General features: G+C 37.4%; 1 protein-coding gene across 6 annotated transcripts in view; it reads right to left on the bottom strand.

The window, feature by feature from the left end:
- The window catches only part of PLEKHH2 (pleckstrin homology, MyTH4 and FERM domain containing H2), a 111857-nt gene that overhangs the window by 5900 nt on the left and 81058 nt on the right, over positions 1-24899 (bottom strand). For 4 of the 6 annotated variants that reach the window (XM_032652893.1, XM_032652894.1, XM_032652892.1 and 1 more), the window contains 8 exons: positions 20082-20261; positions 17870-17967; positions 16306-16483; positions 15269-15424; positions 13325-13422; positions 6915-7056; positions 1718-1863; positions 544-673 (listed from right to left, as the gene is read on the bottom strand). In XM_032652893.1, coding sequence (XP_032508784.1) covers positions 544-673; positions 1718-1863; positions 6915-7056; positions 13325-13422; positions 15269-15424; positions 16306-16483; positions 17870-17967; positions 20082-20261 — 1128 coding nt within the window. Of the gene's footprint in view, positions 1-543; positions 674-1717; positions 1864-6914; positions 7057-12683; positions 12759-13324; positions 13423-15268; positions 15425-16305; positions 16484-17869; positions 17968-20081; positions 20262-24899 lie in introns of those variants that run through there. The other 2 variants (XR_004352845.1, XM_032652896.1) reach the window with 2 other exon arrangements.

Here is a 24899-nt window from a genome sequence, read left to right as displayed (position 1 = left end):
ACCCCCAGCAGGTTTCGTCTCTCCTTCTTCAGTGTTCCTCCATCACTCTGTTCATGTCACCCTTAACCATATTCTCCACACAGTAGTTGTTTCCAGGCCTATTGCAATACTGGTTGTGAGTTCCTGGAAGTGTGAGTACAACCTATCTGAAACCATGGGCATATGTATCCCTAGAGCTTAGCTCAATGTTTGGCAAACAGAATTCATAAATACTAAATGAACGAGCAAATGAGTGAGAGAGTAAATGAGTGAATGGATGAATGAATAAAAAGAAGAAAGCAGAGTTCAGCTGTTGTCTTCAGTCTAATGATTAAGCCTACTGAGTGTAAGAAACGATTTACGGTATGGGGAAGTGGAACGGAAGGGGAAAGACAGAGACGCTAATGGCTTTCCTTCCCTTTCCTTAGTGTCCCTTCGTGGTTTTCTTTAAATTGTTAGAAATTTCCTTATTTTCTTTTAAAAAGCCAAATGTAATAAACCTGGGGTTACTCAGGTTATCACTTTATATTTTACTGAACTGAATAACCTCCCATTCTTTCTTACTTTTGCAAGAAACAATTTGGCACCAAAGAATGGCCACTTCCTGGCTACTGTCAAATAGATTCGCACACAATCAGCAGCACTGTGTCCCCGGAGGGCCATCCATCTGGTTGACAGTCGCTGGCAAAGCTGCCTAAAAAAAGAAAAGAACAAACACAAAAGAAAAACACATAAATAGTGTATGATCCTCCCAAGATAAAGCTCTCCTTGAGCCGATCCTAAGCACCCCTGGGAGACATACTCACAACCTAGGTGAAGCTGTTGTTTTGTGAGTCTCATCTCACCACTGTCTGCCCCTTGTCCTTTATGTAGCATTCCTTCCACCAAATTCTCGTACGGTTAGTGCTCCCAGTATGTATGACCTAAGTTCCCCGCTCCCCACCCCCTTTAGGTAAAATTTTAAAATCTGATAAGCTAACATCAAACCGCATACATTAGTTTAAAAGGGAATAACTTTCATTTTTAAAGAAAAGTACAAGAAGTCAAGACTGAAGAATGAATCCCCAACAGTGGAATTTTAGGTGCTACCACTCCTGGTTTGAAGAGATGCTAGCTGCAGGGGAAACCTCTTAAACAAAAGTACAAAGGCAGTCACTTATTCTACACAGATAACAGACTGATCTCAAATGTTTCTGTTTTGGAAAAATTCATGGTGAATTGGATTTGCCTCTATTTTTGAATCTACAGCTTTTCTTTATACAGTCTCAAAAATCAAAACTTCAAATTAGTTGTTTAATTAAAATTTTATATTATAATAAAACATCTTGTGTAAGAAGATAGTTTATTTTTATTCCAATTTGTTTACAATGGAATACCCTAAGAGATAAAAATTTTTTGGTAAACACTTAATAAAATTAAACATCTTATTAGCCAATTTTTTCCTTTTCTTTATTAGCACGATTAATTTGGACAAGAATGAATAAGGTCAAATGAAAAGTAGATCTTCTAAATTAAGGTAGATTTTTTTCTCATTAAAAAAAGTTTAAATCTAGATACTACAGTTTCTAGGCACATCTTAAATAAAAAGAACTATAACCTCCTGGTATTCAACAGTACTTTAAAAATCCTGAGAAAATTGTTATGTACAATTTTTTTCATCTTTAAAATTTGAACAGAAAAATGTCACTGAAAAACTAGTGTGCATCTGTCTTTTCAAGAGTTACAAATAGTTCTTTACCTTAACTGTTCTTCAGAAGAGTCATCTCTATACCTTTTAGGATAAAATTTCTCTATGAGTTGTTTTATAGTTTGATTTGCTTTGCACTGATTAGTAACATGCCCTGCTGGAGTAGAAAAAGGTCTTTCAAAGTCTCCAATCTCCACCTAAGTGGAAACCCAAAAAAGAGAAAATACAGGATATTAAAAAAGAATTTTAAGAAAGAAAATTAGTTTCTTTTTTCTAAACATTTTTATAACATACAATATATAAATCTATTTGTCATGATTGTGTGATTATGGAATTTATAATCATACATAAATACTATTATTTAAATTTCATTTGAAGTCTAATTATGAAAAAAATCTATAATTTAAACATTCCAGTTTCATTTCTACATTAATCACTCTAGGTTAATGTCTGGTAGTATTTGCTAAAGGTCACTTACTCTACCATTCCTGTAACAGCACCAGATAATTTTTCATCTTTAAGGTACCATTTTGGTTGATAATAGTAAGGCAAAATAGAACTTAGAAGTGAAAAATTAAAAACTTATAAAGCTATGAAAAATCTTTAAATAGTATTACTTGGACTTTTTCAGGATCTCTACCGAACATCATGGGAGCAAGTACTATTTTCTCATTACTTTCTTCCTAGATTTTCTCCATAAATGTTACTGTATTCATCCTCTCAATCTATTATTCTGTCATTTCTGGAAATAAAGCCCTTCATTCCCCCTTTTCCCTGAATGAAACAATGTTCAATCCTTACTTCCATTAACAGGCTACACAGATGCCATCCTCTACCAACCCATCCAACCACTCACCCATCCATCTCTCCATCTACTCTCCCACTCATTCATTCACCCAAACCTATAGTGAGTCCCTGTTATATGCCAGGCACTGTGCTAATTTATATGAGAAAGAAAAACGCTGAACATAGTTCCTATCCTCAAAGAGTTTACTGTCTAGTAGGGGAGACTGAAGAATAAATAAATACTTGTGATAATCTGTGTTAAATGCTTTGTATAGGGTACCAAAGAGGGCTCAACAAGTGAGATGGGGTGGGGGACATACTGAACATCCACATCCTTACCTAGAGTACTCCCCAGCATGCAGATGGAGGGTTCCATCAAGACTGGAATGGTCTTACAGAAAGCCCTGGGTCTCCATCTCAAAAGGGCCCTCTGCCTTCAAGTAAGCTGTTAGCACAACCAGCCTCTGAGATTCTGACCCCTGTGACCTCCCTTATCTAGTTCTTAATCTGACCAGCTATTGTCTAAATTCCTCAGCTGAGCTTTGCCCTTACAGTCTATTCTTACGACTTTCTAGTTTCCTTGACCTGGTCCCTTACTTGACGGTTTCTTGGCTTGGCTTTGCTGTTCAGTTTTTTCACCCTCATCTCCTATCTAGCCAGGTATCATCTTAATTTCCTCACACCAAATAAAAGTTGTCCACCTGCTCTTCAAATACATCGAAATCCTTCCCCCAGAGCAAGCTTTTCATTGTCCCCACCTATCACCAGGCAGTACTCAGCACAGCTAGCTGTGAAGCCTTAGACCAGGGTTTAACCTCTAAGGATATGGCAGTTGGACAAACAATAGTTACAAACATAGAGGCCACTTAAGGCAAGCTTGGCTGTTAGGGAACCCTGCAGTGGGATATTCAAGCTCAGGGTCTCCCTCTCTGGCTCCTGGCATACTCTGTGGCACAGAATGAGCACAATAAATGTTTGAAGAATCAACTCAGATAATCCCCAATATGCCTCACATCAACATGACCCCTTACCAGACACCATGTACAGCAATCAGAACATCAGCTCCAAGAATTTCCTGATTAAGACAGAGAATATCAACAAGGACCTATAGATATGCAAATCTACAACAGAAATGACTATTTTCTTCTACAGACCTCAGATTTCCTTAGCATATTTCATTTATCTTCACAAAAAATACTCTGAGGAAGAGACCAGAGGTATTATTTAATTTTCCTTTTGTAGATGGAGAAATTATACTTTTTAGTTAGTAATATGCTCAGAATTTTATAGGTGTATGGTTTTACCTTTCTACCCCTTCCGAAAATTCATCTAAAAAATATTAGAAGTGTGTATCTCCAAAGGATATGATAATTTTTCTTGGAGAAGCTTTCCCCAGAAAATTAAAAGGTAAGAAGATGAACTTAAATTTTAGCAAAAATAAGAGTGATTTTAACAGAGCATCTGTGCCTTTAGAGAACCAAAGCCTAGAATGGCATGTGATAGGAAATCATTCCTAATTCTATCACCAAGATAAAATGTGACCTAGTTCTCATTTCTTCAGCTTTTTATCACTTGCAAAAAGGGAACACTCAGTGTAGCACTGAACGCTTTAAAGTCTGGATGACCATAAAATTGTTATGAAAGTAAACTAAATTATCAACTAGTCATTCATCCAAGAACATTTATGGAGAATGGACTGTGTGTAAGGAAGGCACTGTGCTAGATACAAACATGAACAGAGAGAGCCCTTGCTCTCAGGAAGGCCCCAGTCAGTGGTGCAAAGCAGAAACAAATAACTAATAATAAACCACTGGGGTCAGGACAGTAATAGATACGTGCAGGGCATTACAGAAACCCCAAGAGGAACATTTAACCCAACCAGGCAGGATTCAAGAAGGTTTTCCTGGAATGAGTGACCCCTAAGATGAAAATTAAAGGATAAGCTGAAGTTCACAGGTAGAGGCATGGGAGTAGAGGTGTTCCAAGCAGAGGAGACAAGTAAAGTTTAAGAGGTGAGAATAAGTGAATCATATACAACTCAGGACCATAAAGTTCAAGGTAGAGAGTATTAAAAGATAAGGCTGGAAAGGCAGGCAGAGTTTAGATCATGACAGTCCCTCCGTGTAAAGAGAATGACATAGCTGGATTCACATTTTTGCTGTATCTCCATTCCAGTTACTGTATATTACTGCTGCCTGACAAACCACCACGGCAGTTTCTAGGCCCAGACCTTAGAAAATGGCAGCTTCCACATCTTGTCTCTTCCAGGACAGCTCTTGCCACCCCAACACCATTCTGTGAGGAAGCACAAGCAACCACTTTACGAGGCCACGAGTAGGTCTTCCGGCTGACATTCCCCAGCCGAAGTTCCAAGGAAGAGCTGGCATCAGCCCCAAGACGTGTGAGTGAATGAGCCTTCAGATGATTCCAGCCCTCAGCTGTAGAGTCACAACCAGTCTACAAGCTATGCCAGTTGATGCCATGTGAAGCAGAGACAACCTGCCCTTATACATCCCTGCCCAAATTGTCCTTTTGAACCGAGTCTTGGAGTCATTTGCCATGCAGCAATAGGTAATTGGAACAATCTCTCTAGATTCTGCACGGAGGATAGAAGTGTGTGTGGGACCAGACCAGAGAAAAACACGTTAGAAGCCTGATGCAGGAGAGCAGGCAGGATGTGATGATGGTCTGAACCATAGCAATGGTGGTCAGCATGGAGAGCAGGGAACAGAGTTAAAATGGGCAGGGCACATTTTAACTGGGGGAAAGGGAGAGAGGGAGGGCAGAGTCAGTGATGATTCCTGGATTTGAAGCTTGCTTGGCGGACTGAATGGAGGCAGTGAATACGCAAAATGTGAAGGAAAAGAAGGGAAGATGATTAGTTCCCGATATGTCGAATTTAAGGAGCCCATGAAAGAAATATGAGCTGGAGAGAAAAGATTTGGGGATCATCAGCACAGGTGGTACATAAAATTAAGAGAATGAGTAAGATGTCCTGGGATGGTATGTAGAGTGAGAAGACTGAAAACCCTGGGGAATCTAAGCCAACGACACATCATTTTCCCTTAATTAACCTGTGCAAAGACCCAGATGGGGTAGAAACCGTGGGTTGTCTCTTATGACCATTCTCTCCTTCTTTCTGAATAATAAAAACCTTGAATTTAGCTGGGCTCACTGCTGCCCAGCTAAGACCACATTCTCCAGTCTCTCTTGTAGGCTGGCAAGGTTGTGTGACTTAAGTTTTGACAGAGAAACATAAATAGAAGTGTTCTGTGTAACTGCTGGGAAGTTTCTCAAAAGCAGGAGGGCATGCCCTTCTTCAGTCCTTCCTCCATTATGATGCCTGGAACATTGATGTAATGGCTGGAGCTCTGGCAGACCTCCAGGACCGTGAAGATGACAGCAGAATGGAGGGCAGGATAAAGCCTATGCCCCTAATGCCTGTAGAGGCGCCAGCATGCCTATCTCTCGCTGGGGAGGGGCAGACTCCCCCCACCCCACATCCCTCTAGAGTTCTCTTAGCTGGTCTAATAATGAAACTGACACAAGACAGATTAACAGGAGAGAAAAAAACCAATTGAACGCACAGAGGTCTCATAGAAATGGGACCCCTGAAATGACCAAAGCAGGCTGTTTATACATCATTTTTAGACAAAGAAACAATTATTTATGAAGATTTAACAAAACAAAGGGGTTTGTGCTTGGGATAGCAGATTAGTGAAGAAGCAACAAAGTTTGTTTATACAGCTTTCTTAGCCTTGAATTCCCTAACTCTGTTGACAAGGATGCTTTTTAATCCTCCTGGTAGAGGGAGGATACATTCACATGGGAAGATTTATTTCCTGCTTTTAAGGGAAAAGAGGGAGGTCAGAGTGTTTTTTAAATATATATCATTTTTTTTTCACCAGCTGTTTCTCAAGTAACTTTAATTAAAAATAATCAATATGCCACTGAGGCATATTTGGGGGCACACTGCCCTGGGCCCCAACACTCTCCATATGAGAGACAAATAACACTTCCATTTTAACTGTCATTATTAATTTGCATGCGTGTGTGGTTTACAGCCACCTGAACTTAATTGATACAATAGGTAAATAAAAGAAAGTGCTTTAGCTTTTTAGAAGACTCATCCTATTTGACTACTGAACGATTTTAGCATGGCAACCGCAACCCCACAGCTCGACACTCAAACTCCTTTATTAAATGCAAAGCCTAGTGGGATATTTTCCAGAGATTAAGAAACTAGGTTCCCTTTATGGAATATTGTCTCATTCTACATCACCGCAATTGTCAGCAATGGGAGTCAGGCTGCAATTATAATGCCTGTAATTTTTAAGGTGTTAATCACAGCAAATTGAATTTAAAGAATTACGAAAGGTATATTGTTTTACTACATTTAATTCAGTGGAGAAATTAGTATTTTATCATTACAAAACATCGCTCTATATAACATGGAAGTTACCTGAGCTAAAAGAGCTGCCATTTCTAACGCCAGGTCCCTGTTCAGAGGAAAAAGTCCATTTACTATTTGATCATTTGTCTGATACATTAACAGCAGCTTTTCTCTATCAGTCTCTCCACGAGCTTGCATTGAGAAATACAGTCTGTAAAAAAAAAGAGGAAATTTTTCATTAAATGATCTACTTACAAAGGAAAAAAGTAAAGAGAAATCCAGAGGACTGATATGGGGTTGCTCTAACAATAGTTCTCTCAATGATACAAACTTAGACCATTACTATCGGTTAATGACCTCTATTTCTGTTCTTTATAACATTTATCAGCAAACTGAGGAAAAACTGCTTTGAAGTTGAGGCTGATGGATGCTTCTATGCTACCTTTATGCCCTGAAATACCTTAATACCTTAGATGTTACTGAGGAAGGACCTCAGACACCAGTGGGCTGTATAAACCCAGTTTTCAAAACACCCATGATCTTTCCTAAACACCTTGGACACACCAGGGAATAGAAAATGAAGGTTTCAATTCAAAATCAACATCGAATGGTCAAGTGGGGCAGTTTTCTCTGGGAATCTAAAAGATAATATTTGCACATTTAAATGTTTTGACTTTTTTATGCCACATTCTGATAAACAGCCTTAGGATCTCAAAAATAGTTTACATGTTATCATTATTATTTGTTGAAACATGACATGACTTTTGTTCGTCTAGGTCTTCCTCAATTCAGTGACCCTCTGTGTTTAATCACTGTGCTGTTTCTTGGTATGTGAGGCTTCTGGGGCTCTGATTCCAGGCTGCAGGGCAGGCACAGAGCACTGTAAACACTGTAAATGCCGTGACAGTGGGGTGGGTAAGCAGCCCCGTGACATACCTTAATATTGTCATGACAACACAGTGGCAGGAAAACAGAGATTTAGATCTGGCATTTGTTAAGTGTGTGCTCAATTAGCTATAACTGGATTTCCAGCCTTTTTTCCCCTATCCACTTGATGATAGGGAGAGGACACCCTATCATCAGTTACAGAGTCTTTCATGGTAATTACCTCAAATAGCAAGGAATGAGAGGGCAGCAGGTCAGAATCTTAGGGGAAGCACGGGGGGTGTACTTTGAAAAGCTCTTCCTCCCCAACGTTCTGATTATTCTTTCCGTTCACGCCAGCTTAAGAATCACTGGCCTGGGCCATCATTCAGAGTGGTTTCTTTTTTTTTTTTTTTTTTTTTTTGCGGTACGCGGGCCTCTCACTGCTGTGGCCTCTCCCGCTGCAGAGCACAGGCTCTGGACGCGCAGGCTCAGCGGCCATGGCCCACGGGCCCAGCCACTCTGCGGCACGTGGGATCTTCCCGGACCGGGGCACGAGCCCATGTCCCCTGCATCGGCAGGCGGACTCTCAACCACTGCGCCACCAGAGAAGCCCCAGAATGGTTTCTTGATAAAATAATTATCTGTGACTGCATGATGGCAAATTGTTAACTGGTAGGAGAATATGGCTGGGCAATAGAAATAGATTCTAAATTCAAAATGGTGTTAGCAAAGGGATATAAAATAAAGAGAATAAAGTTTAAGATGAAAGCCCTCCCTTTCTGGCACGTGAACGTTTTTGTACTTTAGCTTATTTTCTCCACTTGAAGTTAAGAACTATGTCTTATTCATCACTATAATGCACTAGGGTTTTTTTAGCTAAGTGTTAACCACTGGAAGGTTCTTAGTAAAAGTTTGAATTAGTAATACAGCTAGGAGGGAAAAAAGAACCTGTAGTTCAAATGGCTACAGGCAAGAAGAGCTAAAGTGCATTTTCTATCATTTCTGGCATGCCAATAAGACTGCACCTGGGAAGGGAAAATGAAGCACCATAGGCACAAAAGAGAAAAACAATTCCAGACACACATATAGGAACACAACCTGTAGGAATCATAGGCTCAAGCCCCTAATGGAACAGTTTGGGCTCCAACAGCTTTATAGGGATTTGGAGAGAATGTGAAGAGGAACTAAAGAGTCACAAAAATGATCAGGAAGTCAGAAAATCAAATCCACGGATCTTGAATAGGAAAGGCGCCAGGGTTACATGATCTGAGTCTCTCCCAATATGACCAGCTTCCAGCTGCTCTCCAATCCTAAAGGGGCCTGAAGCAGAGAAAGGGGCTTCTGTCACAGCAGGGAGGGCACACACTGGAAGGCCGGGGCATTCCCAAATGCCCACCTCCTCACTTGACATCCAGGAAGCTGAACACTGTGGGATGGAAATCACATCACTATGTGGACCAGTATCAGCAAACACACTGCTCCAAGTTCAGCAGAGCTCTCGGCACTGCTGGGTAATCCTTTTGCTCGCCTCCAACCGGCTCCATATTTCAGTCCTCAGAGCATTTATTTCCTACTGTTGCCTTTCTCATCATCATGTAAACTTACTGAGGAAGCAGCCTGCCTTCACTCTCCATTTACCTTCCTTCCTTCCTCTGTCCACCATGGTCTGCTAATAACACTACGAAATCTGCAATTGTGACGCCCCTTCCCTGTTCTCCTCCGGCCTCTATGGCTACCACAAGTCCTGTGCTCAGAAGTCACCACTGTGAGAAGCCTTCCTCTCTGTTCGCACAACAGCTTGTAAACAGACATGCTATATTCACAATAAGAGCGAATATCACTGGGGTATCTGCTATGTGTTAGGCTCTGATCCAAGTGCTTTACATTTGCCAACATTTAGTCCCTCAGACAACCCTAAAGGTAGGTACTGTTTTCATCTCCACTTCATGTAGAGGGGACCTGAGGCACAGAGATGGTGAGTGACTTGTTGAAGGTCACAGAGTGGGGGAGCCAGGATTCTAACCCGGCAGTTTCTCTCCAGAGCCCATGTTCTTCACTACTCTGCTATACTGTCACTGTTACAGCATTAATCACATTGCTAAGAATTCATGTCTGTCTCTCCCTATAAATTTTAAGATTTCTAGAAGGTAGGAAAATTCTATTCACCTTTGAATCTCTAGGGCTTCAACAAGGCCTGGCACTGGCAGACACTGGAGAGATGTTTACGGCATGAATGGATAAATGAATGGTGGTGAGAATTGTTACATATGGAAACTATTTGCCAAAAAAAACCCTGAAAAATCCCTTCTGTAGCCTTGGGTAAATGAGTTAACTCTCTAAAGCTTCAGTTTCCTCATCTATAAGATGGAGATTAATGATAACACCTACCTAGAGGTGTTGTTAGGATTAAATGAGATGACGCATATAAACAGCTCAGCATAGGGCCTGGCATGTGGTAAGTGCTCAATAAATATTGGTGGTAGTTATTATTATTACTATTATGATGATGATGAGCCTTCTCTAGAGGTCTTTAGAATCACAAGAGTCTCTTCATACTAGAATTTTTTTTTTTTTTTTTTTTGGTGTGAACACAGCTGGAAGAAATGGGATAAACTAGGTGACCTGTTAAGAGGCTTCTTGGCTTAGGAGCCAATGGATATAGGTGCTCTTACAGTCAGCTAAAGGTGGCAGAGATGGGAATGTTAAACTATGTTCCAGAAAACAATAACAAAGAATTATTGAAAATAATCTTTCGTTTCAAAGAGGGGAGAAGGAAGAGTTGTTCTCTGTAGAGAAAGACCCTTGCCAGCTTTGTTTTGTTAAAAACATGCTTTGATTTTGCAATTTCAAACAGACAGTAAGAAACCAAATTAAATAAGTGGCTTAAATATGAATAGAATTTAAACGTTAGTTACCAAATGGTTTTCTATGAGAACAAGTTCAAAACCTATTAATTAGATCCTTAACCCCTAAATCTAAATAATTAAAATTCCATAACTTACTAAATATAAGCAAAAATTCCATGATAAAGAGAGCTGGTGCTTTAGTTTTGCTTATTGCAGCGCTGCCTGACAGATGAAGAATCAGGTCCGCAGCTGCATGGTAGGTCACAGCCAGCTCCCCTCCTAACTGTGTCCCTGGAAATTAGGGCTCATTGTCTAAGCTATTTCGCACATGTGCAAATCACGACCACATTTAGAAACAGTACTTTCTCATAGATGTGGCTCTCCAGCCATTTCAGATTTCTGTTAAAAATTAAACGTTATGATCGAGTTGCTTTTTCTCTGATGTCAAAGATACTGTCATAAAGCTTTGTTGTTGTTAACAAGGCATTGTGTTATTCATGACTGTCTTTGTCCTCCCTGGTGGTGTTTGCTAGACTTGGCACAGTATTCTTACGTCTTTCAGACCACTTTTCTCCATTTCATCCATTTAATTTTGGTTCCAACTGTGGCCATCACAGTCAAAATCAGTATGTATTCAACATTCATAAGCTATGCAGTGTTAGGAATAGTCTTAGACATGGACGTAATTCCACTTAGTGCCAACAAAACCAAATGAAAATTCCTGAACCTCTTTTACATAAAGATATATGGCAGGTCAGGTCCAGGAGCTGGCTTCCTTCCACAAAAGACACAGGCAGCAACACGGACCTCTGGATCAGTGCTTCTCAAAACTTAGCATGAGTAAGAATCACCTGGAGGGTTGTTAAAACAGACTCCTGGGCCTTATCCCCAGACATTCTGACTTAGTAGGCCTGACATGGGGCCAAATAATTTGCATTTCAACGTGTTTCCATGTGATACTGAAGCTGCAGATCCAGGGCCCACACTTTGAGAACCACTGCTCCAGCGATCACAAAACTAAAACAATCATCTGGAAGGTCCACATCTTCCAGCTGCTGTTCTTGCTAGTCACCAAAGGGCCACAGATGAAGACTGCCATCAGTGGAGACAGGTTCCTCTGGGAGTACAGCCTATTATATTTCTAGTATCTAAATAATCCTGCTTATCTCTACGAATATGAGATTTTAAAACCTTAGATACCAAAGCTTGACAGTTACCTTCTCGTTACCCAGAACTCCTGCGAATCACCTCAGCTCATGAACCCCTGAACAGAGAAGCTCTCGTGGCTCAAAACCACCATTTATTCAGATCAAAGGAGTCTGTTCAAACAGCGGTGACCCTTCAATGTCTGAGTGTGTAAGAGGAATCCACAATATGAATGCACAATATTTATTTAACTGTTTCCCTATTGATAAACTTAAGTACCCCCTACAACACTTATTTTTCACTGTTATAAAGCATACTGGAATATTCTTGCCCACTTATGCGGGTATTTCTGTGGAATAAAGTATCAGAAAAAGAGATCCTGAACTGGATCAAAGGCTGTTACATTCTTTATGTTACATAGTACCCTCACTTCTCATATCCCAATTTCAGATCTATGAACATATTCCAAAAGTAGCCTTCTGAAAGAAGTCAACACTTCACCAATAATTCTACCAGGCTCTTGGTCTGATATTTTAGATTTCTTACTTTATGGGATATGAGTCAAATAAAACAAGAAAATACTTTTTTTTTAGTTTTTTTGCTGTTGTTGTACAGTTAATATGACCTGGTCAGTGAACACTCTTTATTAAATACCACCTTCTACTAATACATGGAAGAAAAGAAGATATTTAAAAAAAAAAAAAAGAAAGAAAGAAAACCTGATTTCTGATCATTTGCCAAAGTCTTTTAAAATTGTATCAGTTGAGAAAGTGAGTGCTCCAGCCCTACCAGCTTTTTCCCAGTTCCTGAAACACTGCACAGCCTCCTTATACAGGCTTTGAACATCCTTCTCCATCCATTTCCACTCTCAGCGCCCTTCTGACGTGGGCATAAGCATCATTTCCTTAAAGAAGCCTCCCGAAGTCTCCAGGCCAGGTCAGGATACTTGCCATGTGCTCTCACAGAACCATGCTCTTTTCTTTCAGAGAACTTCATATGTTATTATATACTCATTAGAGTCATTGTAAAATTAGCAACCGTCTTCCTCACTAGCCTGTAAATTCCAAAAGATCAGGGATTGTGTCTGTTTTTATCATCATTTTATCCAGAGCATCTAGCTAAGTGCCAGGCTTATAGCTGAAGCTCAATAAATACAGAGGAAGAGAGAATATGAAAGAATAAGAATGAATGGATATGAATATATCACTTCTGAAAGACTTGGGTAAACAAATACTTCTTACTACAGATCTGCAGTAGGGTATTTGAGTATTCAGTCTTATGAAAAAGTGTAATAATAGTGTTAAAGGAAATTTTGAAAGTGAAAAATTATATCAACTACCCTAAGAGAGCAGCTATATTTTCCTATAGTTTTTTTCTAATCTTTGTCCAAGTGCATATTTTTACAAAATATAATTATTCAAGACATTAACAAACTAGAATTAGAGAAAAAAATTTATGTGACAGTTTCTTCTTCTTCCTACAGAAACAGTTACCATTTATAAGAAAACATATAAATGAATATAATTTTTAAGGCTATTCAATAGGAAACTAAATTGTAGGTGCATGATTTGAACATAGACGCATACTCCCACTTTGGCACTTGGCAATGGCATTACACACCTGTTTTTATAAGTGAGACGAACAGTTCTCGTACCTTCCCATTTCCCGGGCTGCTGTTCTTTGGAAGCCTGTTCCCATTTAGAGATAATGTCACAAATCTAGAAGGGAAGTGGAAAATGGAGATTCATAATATTTTTCACATTGGGTATTTTTTGAAGACAAGCATGTCTATAGACTGAAATTTTTCAATTAATGTGATCAAACCAAATGGACTGGTGCTTTCTGTTTTAAGCTTCTGCAGCTCTGAGTTTAGAATTTAACTATAAACCACTCTTTGGTCCTCTTATCCTTTTGGACACACATTAACTTTGGACTATGGCCATGAATTTTTTACTCAAAAAGGAATCTTAATGAAGGACTGCATGAGACTGGAAACAAGAAGATTCCAGGAATTTTTTCATGATTTAGTCACTGAAGAAGCAACTTCCCACCTTCTGAGTTTATAAAGATTGGAATAACTGAAATTATACCAAAGAAATCTGAAATATAACGTTAAGATTTTTGATTGGGAAAGAACAAAAATTCTCCAGGAACCAAATAAATGTTTGCTTGTTTTTTTTAAACTGGTCATTTGAGAATTATAAATAACAGTTTTCAGAATTATGGGGTAAGCAGTTATTCACCAAAGCCCCTAATATTTACTCAGTTCAAGCCAACCAAAAATACTAGCTTATCTTATTGACTAATTATTAACAGTGCTCAAGGAATGTCTGTCTCAAAAATTTACATTTGGAATTGTTGATCTAAACAGGATATACTTGGAGCTGAGAAGAAAAAGACATTCATTTATCTAGATGTCTCAAAATGCAGCTGAAGAAATAAGGCAGGGGTGGGGTGGAGTGAGGTGGAAATCCTATCTTCTGACCAGTACTCCTAAGGAACTAAGTATGAGCTTTAACATAGTCTGCGGAACCCCATGGACACCCAACAGATCGTTCTGCAAGTGGAGCTGGGCTTCCGGGAGTCAGATGAAAGTACTGATATTTCATATGTTCTAAACTCATAGGTGTGTCCCTGGCTTTGCCCCAATTCTTTAATCTCCAAATCATAGAAATACCTTTACTCCATAACAAGGTACTTATTCCCAAGAGCAATCAAGGACCACATCAAGTAAGAGGGTCCAGACCTGGTTCTAGCCGTTTGATTTGCCATAAATCATTTTTCACTCTGGGCTTCAGTTTCCTCATTTGCAAAATAAGTGGGTTATTTCTCTAAGGTTCCTTATGGTTCTATATTTTTAATTGTTGCCATTGCTAGATGGAAACTTTATTACAGTTATTTTACTATGACCTAGAAAACATTTTTAAAGAATCTTCCAATTCTCTGTCTTTGCTCATGATTTTCCTTATGTCTGGAATCTCTTCTTTATTTCCACAGGTCCATATTCTACCAATCCCTCAAAGACCAGTTGAGCTCTTCCCTAATTTCCATCTGAACTTAATCTCTCCCTTTGTAGAATGTTCACCTTACTCTTTATATATTTATCACTTTCAGATTGAAGGTTATCAGTGTATAAGGCTACTCTTGCCTAAGCAAATTAGAAGTTCACTGTGTGCAGGGACAATTTCTCAACCTTCTTTATATTACCCACAGGGTCTGGACCAGCTCCTGGGACACAATAAACAGTTCCATGAATATTGCTGAGTGAATGAATAAAAGGGAAAGCCATTTTATTAGACCTTCCACACCTCCACTCTTTTTACCCTAATATTTAGGGTATTATTACTATTATTAATCCTCTTCCTCTCTTTAACATGGAGTATGTGTGTGTGCAGATCGTATTAAGAATTCTACAGCTTCAACAAAGTCCTGCAATATTATTTTTATTATGAAAATTAGATTGCTTAAATTTTTGGGAAATTCTTGAGCTAAACTTTTTGCAAATAGCAGAGTAGCTTCTTTGCTGTTTTCTGGGTCTGCCTCCTTAAAAGGAGTTGGTTTTACCTTGATGTTTCCTTGAAGACAATGCTCTAAATCCCTGCCAGAAGGATCATCTGTGAACAATGCAAATCCAGACTGTGCTGGCCTCCTCATCCCTGTATCCTGGTTCAAAGTATTCAAAAATTCTTCCACTGTGGTGGATGCATCAAATCCAACTACCTAAACAGAAATAACAAAGTCGTTCTCTTAATAAAAAGGTACAAACATTTCAAACTTAGATTTCAAGGGGGAAACAGGGCATTCTTGATGCCTGATTAATGATAACATATTTATCTAGGTGTTTTAACTTTTTTTCCAAAGCTCCGCTGGAGAAATTTAATGTCATCTTAGTCATTAGCTTGATTGTAAGAATTCAGAAATCTTGGCTTCAGCCAACAGACATGAATTCAAAATAGAAAGATCATTTGACAGCTGCAAACATCTTGCAGAGATATTATGCCTGCCCATTAGAAGCAAACCAAGAACTACAGTACAATATGTAATCTTTAAGCAAAGGAAAAAAAATAAACACATTTAATTTTTGTTTCTTTAATATGCAGTTAAGTATCTGAATTTCGTGATAAAAGGCTTAGAGCTACAAAGACTAATTGCTAGCTTTGGAACATGTTTGCTTGAGTTAATAAGCAAGCATTTAGATCTGAGTTGGGAGGGCTTGGACAGTTTTCTCAGATAATTCCTGAGATCTGGAGACTTTAAAGAGACTAAACCTGTACACATCCCACACGTTAGTAATTATTTCCTCACCTAGCCGGTACCCAGGTGGGGAAAGGCCTCAACCTTTTTGTTTTTCTCCATCAGAATTATAATGGCAGTGAAACTCCTCCCTTATTTGGTTCAATTATGGATGTTTTTAGTGTGAATCCTTTTTAGCAAAACTGTTTCACCACTCAGCTGTCCTGACAGAAGGTCTAATACATCTGCATATTTATCACTGCCAGGAGCTGACAGAAATAGGGAGACAGTCTCACTTCCTAGTTCCACAGAGTGCACTTAGAATTCTAGACTAAGCATGTTTTCATTGGGTAGAAAGTCTAATCTACCTGATAGATCCCATTCATGAAGTGTACGGGGATACTGAAGGGCAAAGAATGATGATACGGGTTTCGAAGAAGGGTGGAAAGAATTTCCATTCTTGAGGGTCTTGCTTCTCGATCTCCATTCTGTTGCGTTCTTTCTACACATCGTTGGCAGTAAATGGCATATTTTCCAAATTCTGTCCTATAATACAAAACTTAAGATAAAGCCTAAGAACAAATTTAATTAGGACAACCTTTTATATATATGAAACCATTAAGAAAGCTTTCCTTGGTGTACAATATTACAATGTATTATGCTAACGTTAACAGTAACTTTTCTTTTTGAGTGATATTAACTGCTGTCACTTTTCTCAAATTCTAGTGTCTTTACTTTTGCCACTGACTAAACCAGACTTCCCCACAAAACAATCTTCATTGTTATTGTATTAGTATAGTCACAAAATAAATTTAAAATTACCAGACATTTTATGGTCAATATACAATGATTATATTAACAAATATGAAGAAAATAACTGTATAAAGACTAGTGCAGGATAACTTAAGAAGTGCATGATAAGGAGAGTTCTCTTTTGAAGAACATAGAGGTTAATGCCATTCCTGCTAAGCAAGGTAAGAAAATATCTTCAAACAAAAATAAAACTATATTTTCCTTTTTTGCAAAACATGCACTTCTTTAAAAATGTTAAACGTTAAACAAAACCAGTGGAGTAAATAAATCCAGTAAAAGCTGGATAGAGGTCTTATTTGCCCTCATTTGTTATATATAATTTTTATTCTGTTTATAAAAGCAGGTTGATAACATCTCTAAATATATTTTTATTCCAGTGCCTTCTAGCTAGACTTTAAAATGTCACCTTTGTCTGGCGGGGGTAGGGGGTCCTCAGTGACTGCTATTGAAATCACATGACCTTGATGACAGAGTCTCCAAAATATATTATGAGCTGCAGTATATTTTCCTACTGCTTTCAAGTTGTTTTTTGATTCATCATTTGTTTGTTTGTTTGAATCCCAGAGTCTATTTAAACAACCTAATATGAACCTCTTGGACAAAATGATCCTGATAACCCTTGGCTGGGTGCCCTGGGTCTCACTGTAAGAAAGCCACTCTGACAGCTGAATTTTATGAGTCTTTTTCAAAGGAGTAAAAATTCTGAAGTAATTCAAATACATACAATTATAAAAGGTGGGAAGACCATCAGAGAAGTCTTCTACATAAAAGAATTCAATGTGAAGAAAATAGTAATAGGAAAAATAAGGAAACAAAATAGTTGCTTTTATTGAATGAACACCCACTAATGATAAGACATTCATACTTGAAATAGACTTTTCACTTAAAATATTCTTTGTCAGTTTTTCAAGCTTTTACTGTAATCTTCCATAAGAGATTTAACATAACAAAGGAAATATTTTCCCAGCTCCGCATAAATGATAACCAAAGGCTTCCTGTACCAACATTTGTTTCACACATTCTTCCACAAATGTACCTAGCAGGTTACTAAATACCTTTGATTTATTGTAGACACTCAGAGGCCACATAAATGGTTTAGCTGGCTAGAATTCTGCATACCTGGAATCTGCATTCCTCTTTAGGTGGAGCCTGAGGAGCCACAGGAAAGGATGATGGGGAAGGAAGAGCCCAACACAGAGCGCTAAGAGCTGCCAGCCCTGGGCAAAGAGAGCATCACAGGTCAGACACCATGTGGTCGTCAGAGATCCAAGTCAGGGCAAGTATGACTGACAGAGGCTGTGAGAGCAAGGGGATGATGACAGTCTTGCTTGACCCCACAATGTTTTTGCTTTTTCCATATATACATTATCTGCTTAGAGCGTTTATAATACATAAAAACATAAAAGCTTCCTATTGGGTCAGAACCATAATCCATCTAGTTGTATATATCGTTGTCTACAACTGAGGTACCAGAAGACATGATATGGTAGTCCTTTTTGATATCACACCCAAAGATCAGGGAAATTGTTGCTTTTTGTTCATTTATGTATTAACTCATTCATTGAAATATAAGTAATGGCACTGAGAAAGGGCAGATTGAAAAATAGTAAAAAAATTATTTATACAAAAAGCAAAACCTATCTACCCATATATAGATACATACCTAAATAAGGGGCAAGTACAAAAATATTAACAGAGGTATGTCTAGGTAATAGAATTGTATGTGATTTTTATTCTTCTCTTGCTCTGGACTATATTCTATTTTCTATCTTAATTTTTTTAATTAAGCAAGTATAACTTCAATAATTTTTTAAATGTCATATAAAAAAGGAGAAGGGGGAAAGGCCCTGCCCTTGAAGAACCTACAGTCCAGGAGAAGACATTATATATTGAAACAGTAATTTATAATATAATATCGCTAATACATTGTAATAATATTTTTTAAGTATAACCAATGGAGGGAATGACTTACTGTGTGGAAGTCAGGAAGGAATATATGGGAGAGATGTTGCTTGGGCTGGACGGTGAAGTCACAGGTAGGAAGAAAGCAGAGGGATCCAGGTAACAGGAATAATGCCAGGTGCAAGGTGAAGGATAATGCAAAGGCAGGGTGTGTTTGAAGAATGGGGAGAGTTTATTCATTCACTGTACACTGGAGGCAGGAAGTATAAAATGAAGTGGAGAAAGAGGAGGCCACTGGAGCCAGACTATGAAGGGCCCTTGATTCACATAAAGATTAAGCTTCAGAACCCCTCTATGCACAGGTCCCCTCCAAGTCCCTGGGACAGGCCCGATGAGCTGTCCTAGTCATATGACATGGCCATACGTTCTTTTAAAATGTGTAAAAGTAATGTATTTTGTACTCTTTTTCTTGGAGAGTATTCGCTGCATAAGCTTCAAGTCCCACAAAACCTGGATCCACCCCTGAGAGTCTTACAGGCTAGGGTAAGAAATTTCTATTTTATCCTGTAGTTGACAGGGAGTCAGTAAGCAAAGATTAAAAGAGGTATTCGGGCTTCCCTGGTGGCACAGTGGTTGAGAGTCCGCCTGCCGATGCAGGGGACTTGGGTTCGTGCCCCGGTCCAGGAAGATCCCACATGCCGCGGAGCAGCCTGGCCCGTGAGCCATGGCCGCTGAACCTGCGCGTCCGGAGCCTGTGCTCCGCAACGGGAGAGACCACAACAGTGAGAGGCCCGCGTACCGCAAAAAAAAAAAAAAAAAAGAGGTATTCACTGAAGAGTAAACACAAGTGACCAAAAACCCCCTGAAAATAAATTCAACTGCACTAATAATTACGGAAATGCATCCAAAATCAATAGTGAAATACTACTTTTTACCTGGAAAGGAATTAAAAGAAGAATTACACTGAACATTGTTGAAGATATAGGAAAATTCTAGAAGTGGACTCAATGAAATTCACTGGACTTGCACACAAAATTTAGGTTCAAAGATGTCTAATGTAGTGGTATTTATTATAGGAAAAATAATTGGAAAAACCTAAATGTATAGTAATTGATATTAATGCAACTAGTATTAATGTTTTGTAGACTATTGAAGGCTATAGGGGAAATGATTATGTTGTATAGTTTTCAAAAAGTAGTATGTACACTGTAGCTCTAGTAATGTGAAAAACTGTGAGTGCATAAAGACATACACATATACATTTATATATAAATACAGAAACTGAAAAGATATACATAAAAATATTAATAGCTGTTTTTCCATTTCATACTTTTTGTAATTTTCCAAATGTCTGTATTGAATATGTATTTTTCTTACAATCAGGAAAACAACATCATTTAAAATTGCATGTATATGTATCAACAGATACCTGCAGTGGTCCTGGTTGATTCTGTGGCTGTCTCCGTCTTGTCTGTTTAATGAGCTGACAGCAAATTTCATTCTGTAGCTCAGGATGTGTCAAACAGATTTGCAAAGCACTCTGGGCTAGAGATATGTGGTAATCAATTGCAGGAGAGTCAACTGCTGCATTTATAAAAAGTTGGCAGGTCTGAATTAAATGAAAAAAATAGATATACTCAGGGTGAGAAATGATCAGATTTATTCTGCATGAAATATTGATTCTCTTCTTAGCAATAGCTTTTGTTTAAAAGGATGGAAAAGGATATATTGTGATAACACCAATCAAAAGAAATCCAGAGTGGCTACGTTAATATCAGACAGAGTAGATTTCAGGGCAAGGAATTCTGCCAGAGATAAAGAGGGTCATTTTATAATGATAAAGGGGTCAGTTCATCTAGAGGACACAACAATCCTGAATGTTTTAATAACATAGCTTCAAAATACATGGTGCAACAACCTATAGGACTGTAAGGAGAAACAGACAAAGTTTACAATTAAAGTTAGAGATTTCAATATCCCCTGTCAATATTTGAGAGAACAAGTAGGCAGAAAAATCAGTATGGATTTAATAGAAAATCTGAATAACACTATCAACCAACTTGAACTCATTTGTAGAATACTCCACCTCAGAGCAGAATATGCATTCATTTTAAGGGCATATGGAACAGTAATAGTCCCTGGTCTACCAGACTATAAACTTCATAAAGACAGGGACTCTTTCTTATTTATCTTTGTATTCTCTACACAGCACAGAATTTCTAAACTTATTTGACTACAATCCCTTCCCATCTTTATTTTTTTCTAGTAATACCAATTGGCATCTTTAAAAACTAGTTTACTGAGGAAAATATTTGGGGAAATAGTAGAATAAATAACTTAAAATGAATGCAGATAAATACTTTTTTCCCCCAAAGAGATTAAATTTTGGAGTAGGTTACTAGTAAAAGGTTATAGCATAATCTTTCCTAGACATTTTCCAAAGTAGGATATTAATACTTATCATTCATTTTAACAGTTCATTGTAATAAAACTGTGAAAATTTGTTTTGTTCCTGACTAGAGGGGTAGGTACACTTGCCTGAGAAAGTTTAGGATGGATTGCCTAAAGGCAGGCGAAGCAACTTCAATACTCATAAAGTGTTCTATCTATGAATTCTTAAAAATACTTGCATGCTAATTGAACCCCAAATTATTGTAATAATGTATTAAATAAATTTGTAGTTATAGTGTAATATATATTTGTTTCAATGAATTAAATATATTGGGCTTATTAATGACATTGATATTTGGGAGTAAAATGAAGTTCTGAGAGTGAAATCAGTTTCTTTTGAGCAGGCTATTTTTAAATGTCAGTCTTTTTTTCTTACAACAAATGTCAGAAAACAAAAGAGGTACTGCTTGTGACAGCATATAGTTGGATCTTGCTTTTTTATACAATCTGACAATCTCAACCTTGTAATTGGAGTGTTTAGACCATTTAAATTTAATGTAATTATTAGTATGATCAGGAATAAATCTTCTATCTTGCTATTTGTTTTATATTTGTCTCATATGTTCTTTTTGGTTTTCCTCTTTTTCGGCCTTTTAAAAAATTACTAGAGTATATTTTATGATTCTGTTTTATGTCCTTTATTGGCTTATCAGCTAAACCTCTTTGACTTTTGTTAAGTGGTTGCTTTAGGGTTTTAGCATATATTCTAATCTTATCACAGTCTACCTTTAAGGAATATTATACTACTTCTTGTAGTATAAGAACCTTATAACAGTATACTTACATTTCCCCTCTCTCAGTCTTTGTGCTATTATTGTCATATATTTTATTTCTACATATAATTTTAAACCCCACAATACAATGTTATTATCTTTCCTTTAAACAGTCAATTATCTTTTAGAGAGATTGAAATAATAAGGAAAAATTCTTATATATTTACCCACATATTTGCCATTTCTAGTGCTCTTCATTCCTCTGCATAAATCCAGATTTCCATCTGGCATCATTTTCTGACTGCCTAAAGGACATCACTGAACATTTCTTGTAGTATTGGTCTCCTGGGGAGTAATTCTTTCAGGTTTTATATATCTGAAAAAGCCTTTATGTCACCTTTGTTTTTGAAAAATATTTTCACTGGATATAGAATTCTAGGTTGATAGATTTTTTTTCCTTGCAGTACTTTAAAGATGTTACTCCACTATCTTATGACTTGTATAGTTTTCAATAAGAAGTCTGCTGTCATTCTTATCTATGTTCTCTATGTGTTAGGTTATTTCTCCCAAACCACCAACCTCTTTATAACTTGTCTAAAGCAATTGATTATGATGTATATTAGAGCAGTTTTTGTCACATCTTCCGTTTGAGATTCACTGAGCTTCTCAAATTTGAGAGTTTTATAGTTTTCATTAAATTTGGGAAAAGAAAATTTAAGCCATTATTTCCTTGAATATTTTTCTGTTGCCCTCCTTCCTTTTGTGGAACTCCAATTCCATATATGTTAGGCTGATTGAAAATATACCATTGCTCACTGTACTGTATTCAATTTTTTTCAGTTTTTTTTAAACTCTGTGTTTCATTTTGGATAATTTTTCTTGCTATGTCTTTAAGTTCACTAGTCTTGCCTACTGCATTATCTTACCTGTTGTTAATCTCATCCAGGGTATTTTTTTCATTTTAGCCACTACATTTTTCATCTCTGAAAGTTCAATTTGGATCTTTTAAATATCTTCCATTACTCTTCTTAAAATGCTTATGCTGTCCTCTACCTTCTTGAATATATGAAGTATGGCTGCTAGTCTCCAAGATGGTCCCCAATGATCTCCATCTCTTGATATTCAGACAATATCTGAGGCAATCCCCTTCCATATTGTACTAGAGTTAGTCTGTGTGACCAGTAGAATATGGCAGAAATGATGATATGCCATTTCTGAGGTTAGGTTATTAAAAATCAATGTGACTTCTATCTTGAGTACTCTACTTGATGCTTAGTGCATTAGGAGGTCTTTCCATTCTGGATGATAGGAATACAAACTATTTTCAGCTGTGTGTAAGCTCCAGGAATTTTTTTTTTTTTTTTTGTCTATTCTTTTCTGGTAGTTCTTTCCCTAGCTTCAGGTAGTTTCCTCACACACACGATTATCAGTTCTCAGCTAAAAACTCAAAAGGAACCCTCTATGAATCTGTGGAGCACTTTCCCACTCTCTTTTGCTCACTCCTCTCAGTTTTGTGAATTCTAACCATCTTGGCCTCCTCAAATTCTAAACGCTGTCTTGGTAACTCAGGAAGACTGCCAAGCACTATCTGGGTGTCCCTCCATGCACTGTGGTCATGAAACTCTCTCCAAGATATTAAGCTGCAACGATTGTAAAGCTTACTTCATTTGTTTTCCTGAGGATCACTGTCCTGCACAGCCTGTTATTCAACAGTCTGAAAACCATTGGTAGGGTAAATCCAGTTCCTGTTGCTCCATCACAGCCAAAAAGCAGAAGTTCTTCCTTTTATCTTCTAACTGGTTGTTGTTTGTACGTGTAAAAAGTTTTGATTTCTGCTTATTAATTTTGTACCTCACTACCTGATTGAATTATCTTTTTTGTTTGTAGTAGTTTTTTAAGTTTTTTTCCCCAGGTATACAATTATATAATCTGTAAATATTTGCATTTCCAATTTGTTCCCTTCTAATTTGTTTTCACTGCCTAATTGCAACTGGTTAGTACCACTAATAGAATGCTAAATAATAATAATATTAATAATAATGGGGATACACTCTATACAGATTATGCTTTAATAAGAAGTTTTTAAAATATTAATGGGAGTGAGTATCATTGTCTTGTTCTTCACTTTAATGAAAATGTTTAAAGCATTTCCCCATAAAGCATGACATTTGTTTTTACTAAGCAGGAATATTTTATCATGTTAAGGAAATATCTATCAGTATTTTATGAATGCCTGTTCACCATTTATAGAGATGACTGTCAATAATAAATAATATTAATAGACATCCTAATATTTAGCCATCCTTGATTTCCTGGAACAAATCCCTCTTAGTCATGATTAGTATTCTTTTAGTATGATGTTGGATTCTGTTTACTAATACTTTATTAGTTTTTGTATGAAATGCTCTGTTTTCTACAATATTTTCTGGTGTTTGGTAACAAAGTAATACTCACTTCACAAAAAGAATCTGGTGACATGATGACTGAGAATTGCTTCAAAATAATCCAATCTTGGGGAGCAGTGGGGTTGGGGAGAATAAAACAAAATGGGTCATATGTTGACAACTGTGGAGCTGGATGATGAGTATCTTATACTTCATAATATTCTCTCTACTCTTATATATGTTTGAGATTTACCCCCAAAAAAGTAAAAGAGAAAAATTTTGCAAAATTTCCTTCTTTCCTATGCTTTGGGACAGTTTAAACAGCATTGAAGTTAACCACACTTATAAAGTTTAGTAAATTTCCCTGTTTAAATTTTCATTCACCTGTGTAACTGGATTTCACCATTTATATTTTGTTATAAAGTTGGTCACTTTATCCAGATTTTCAAATATATTTGTATAAAGTCTTTCTTGCTTTGGGTATTTGTGTATTCTACAGGTGGATTTTTAAAAACGTTAAAATTATGGTAATTTAAAAACATGAACAAAAGTAGAGAGAACAGTATAATGTACCCATCACCTGGTGTCAACAATTGTCAACAAGCATTTTGCCACACTTGTTTCGTTCAACCCCTGCATCCACTTTTTTTCTGTAGTATTCTAATGTATATCATGTTATTTTACCAATAGTTCAGTAGG

The sequence above is a fragment of the Phocoena sinus genome, chromosome 13 (genome assembly GCF_008692025.1).
Source record: "Phocoena sinus isolate mPhoSin1 chromosome 13, mPhoSin1.pri, whole genome shotgun sequence".
Taxonomy (NCBI): Eukaryota; Metazoa; Chordata; class Mammalia; order Artiodactyla; family Phocoenidae; genus Phocoena; species Phocoena sinus.
The sequence above is the reverse complement of the archived record's forward strand: the minus strand, read 5'-3'. Positions and strand labels throughout refer to the sequence as shown.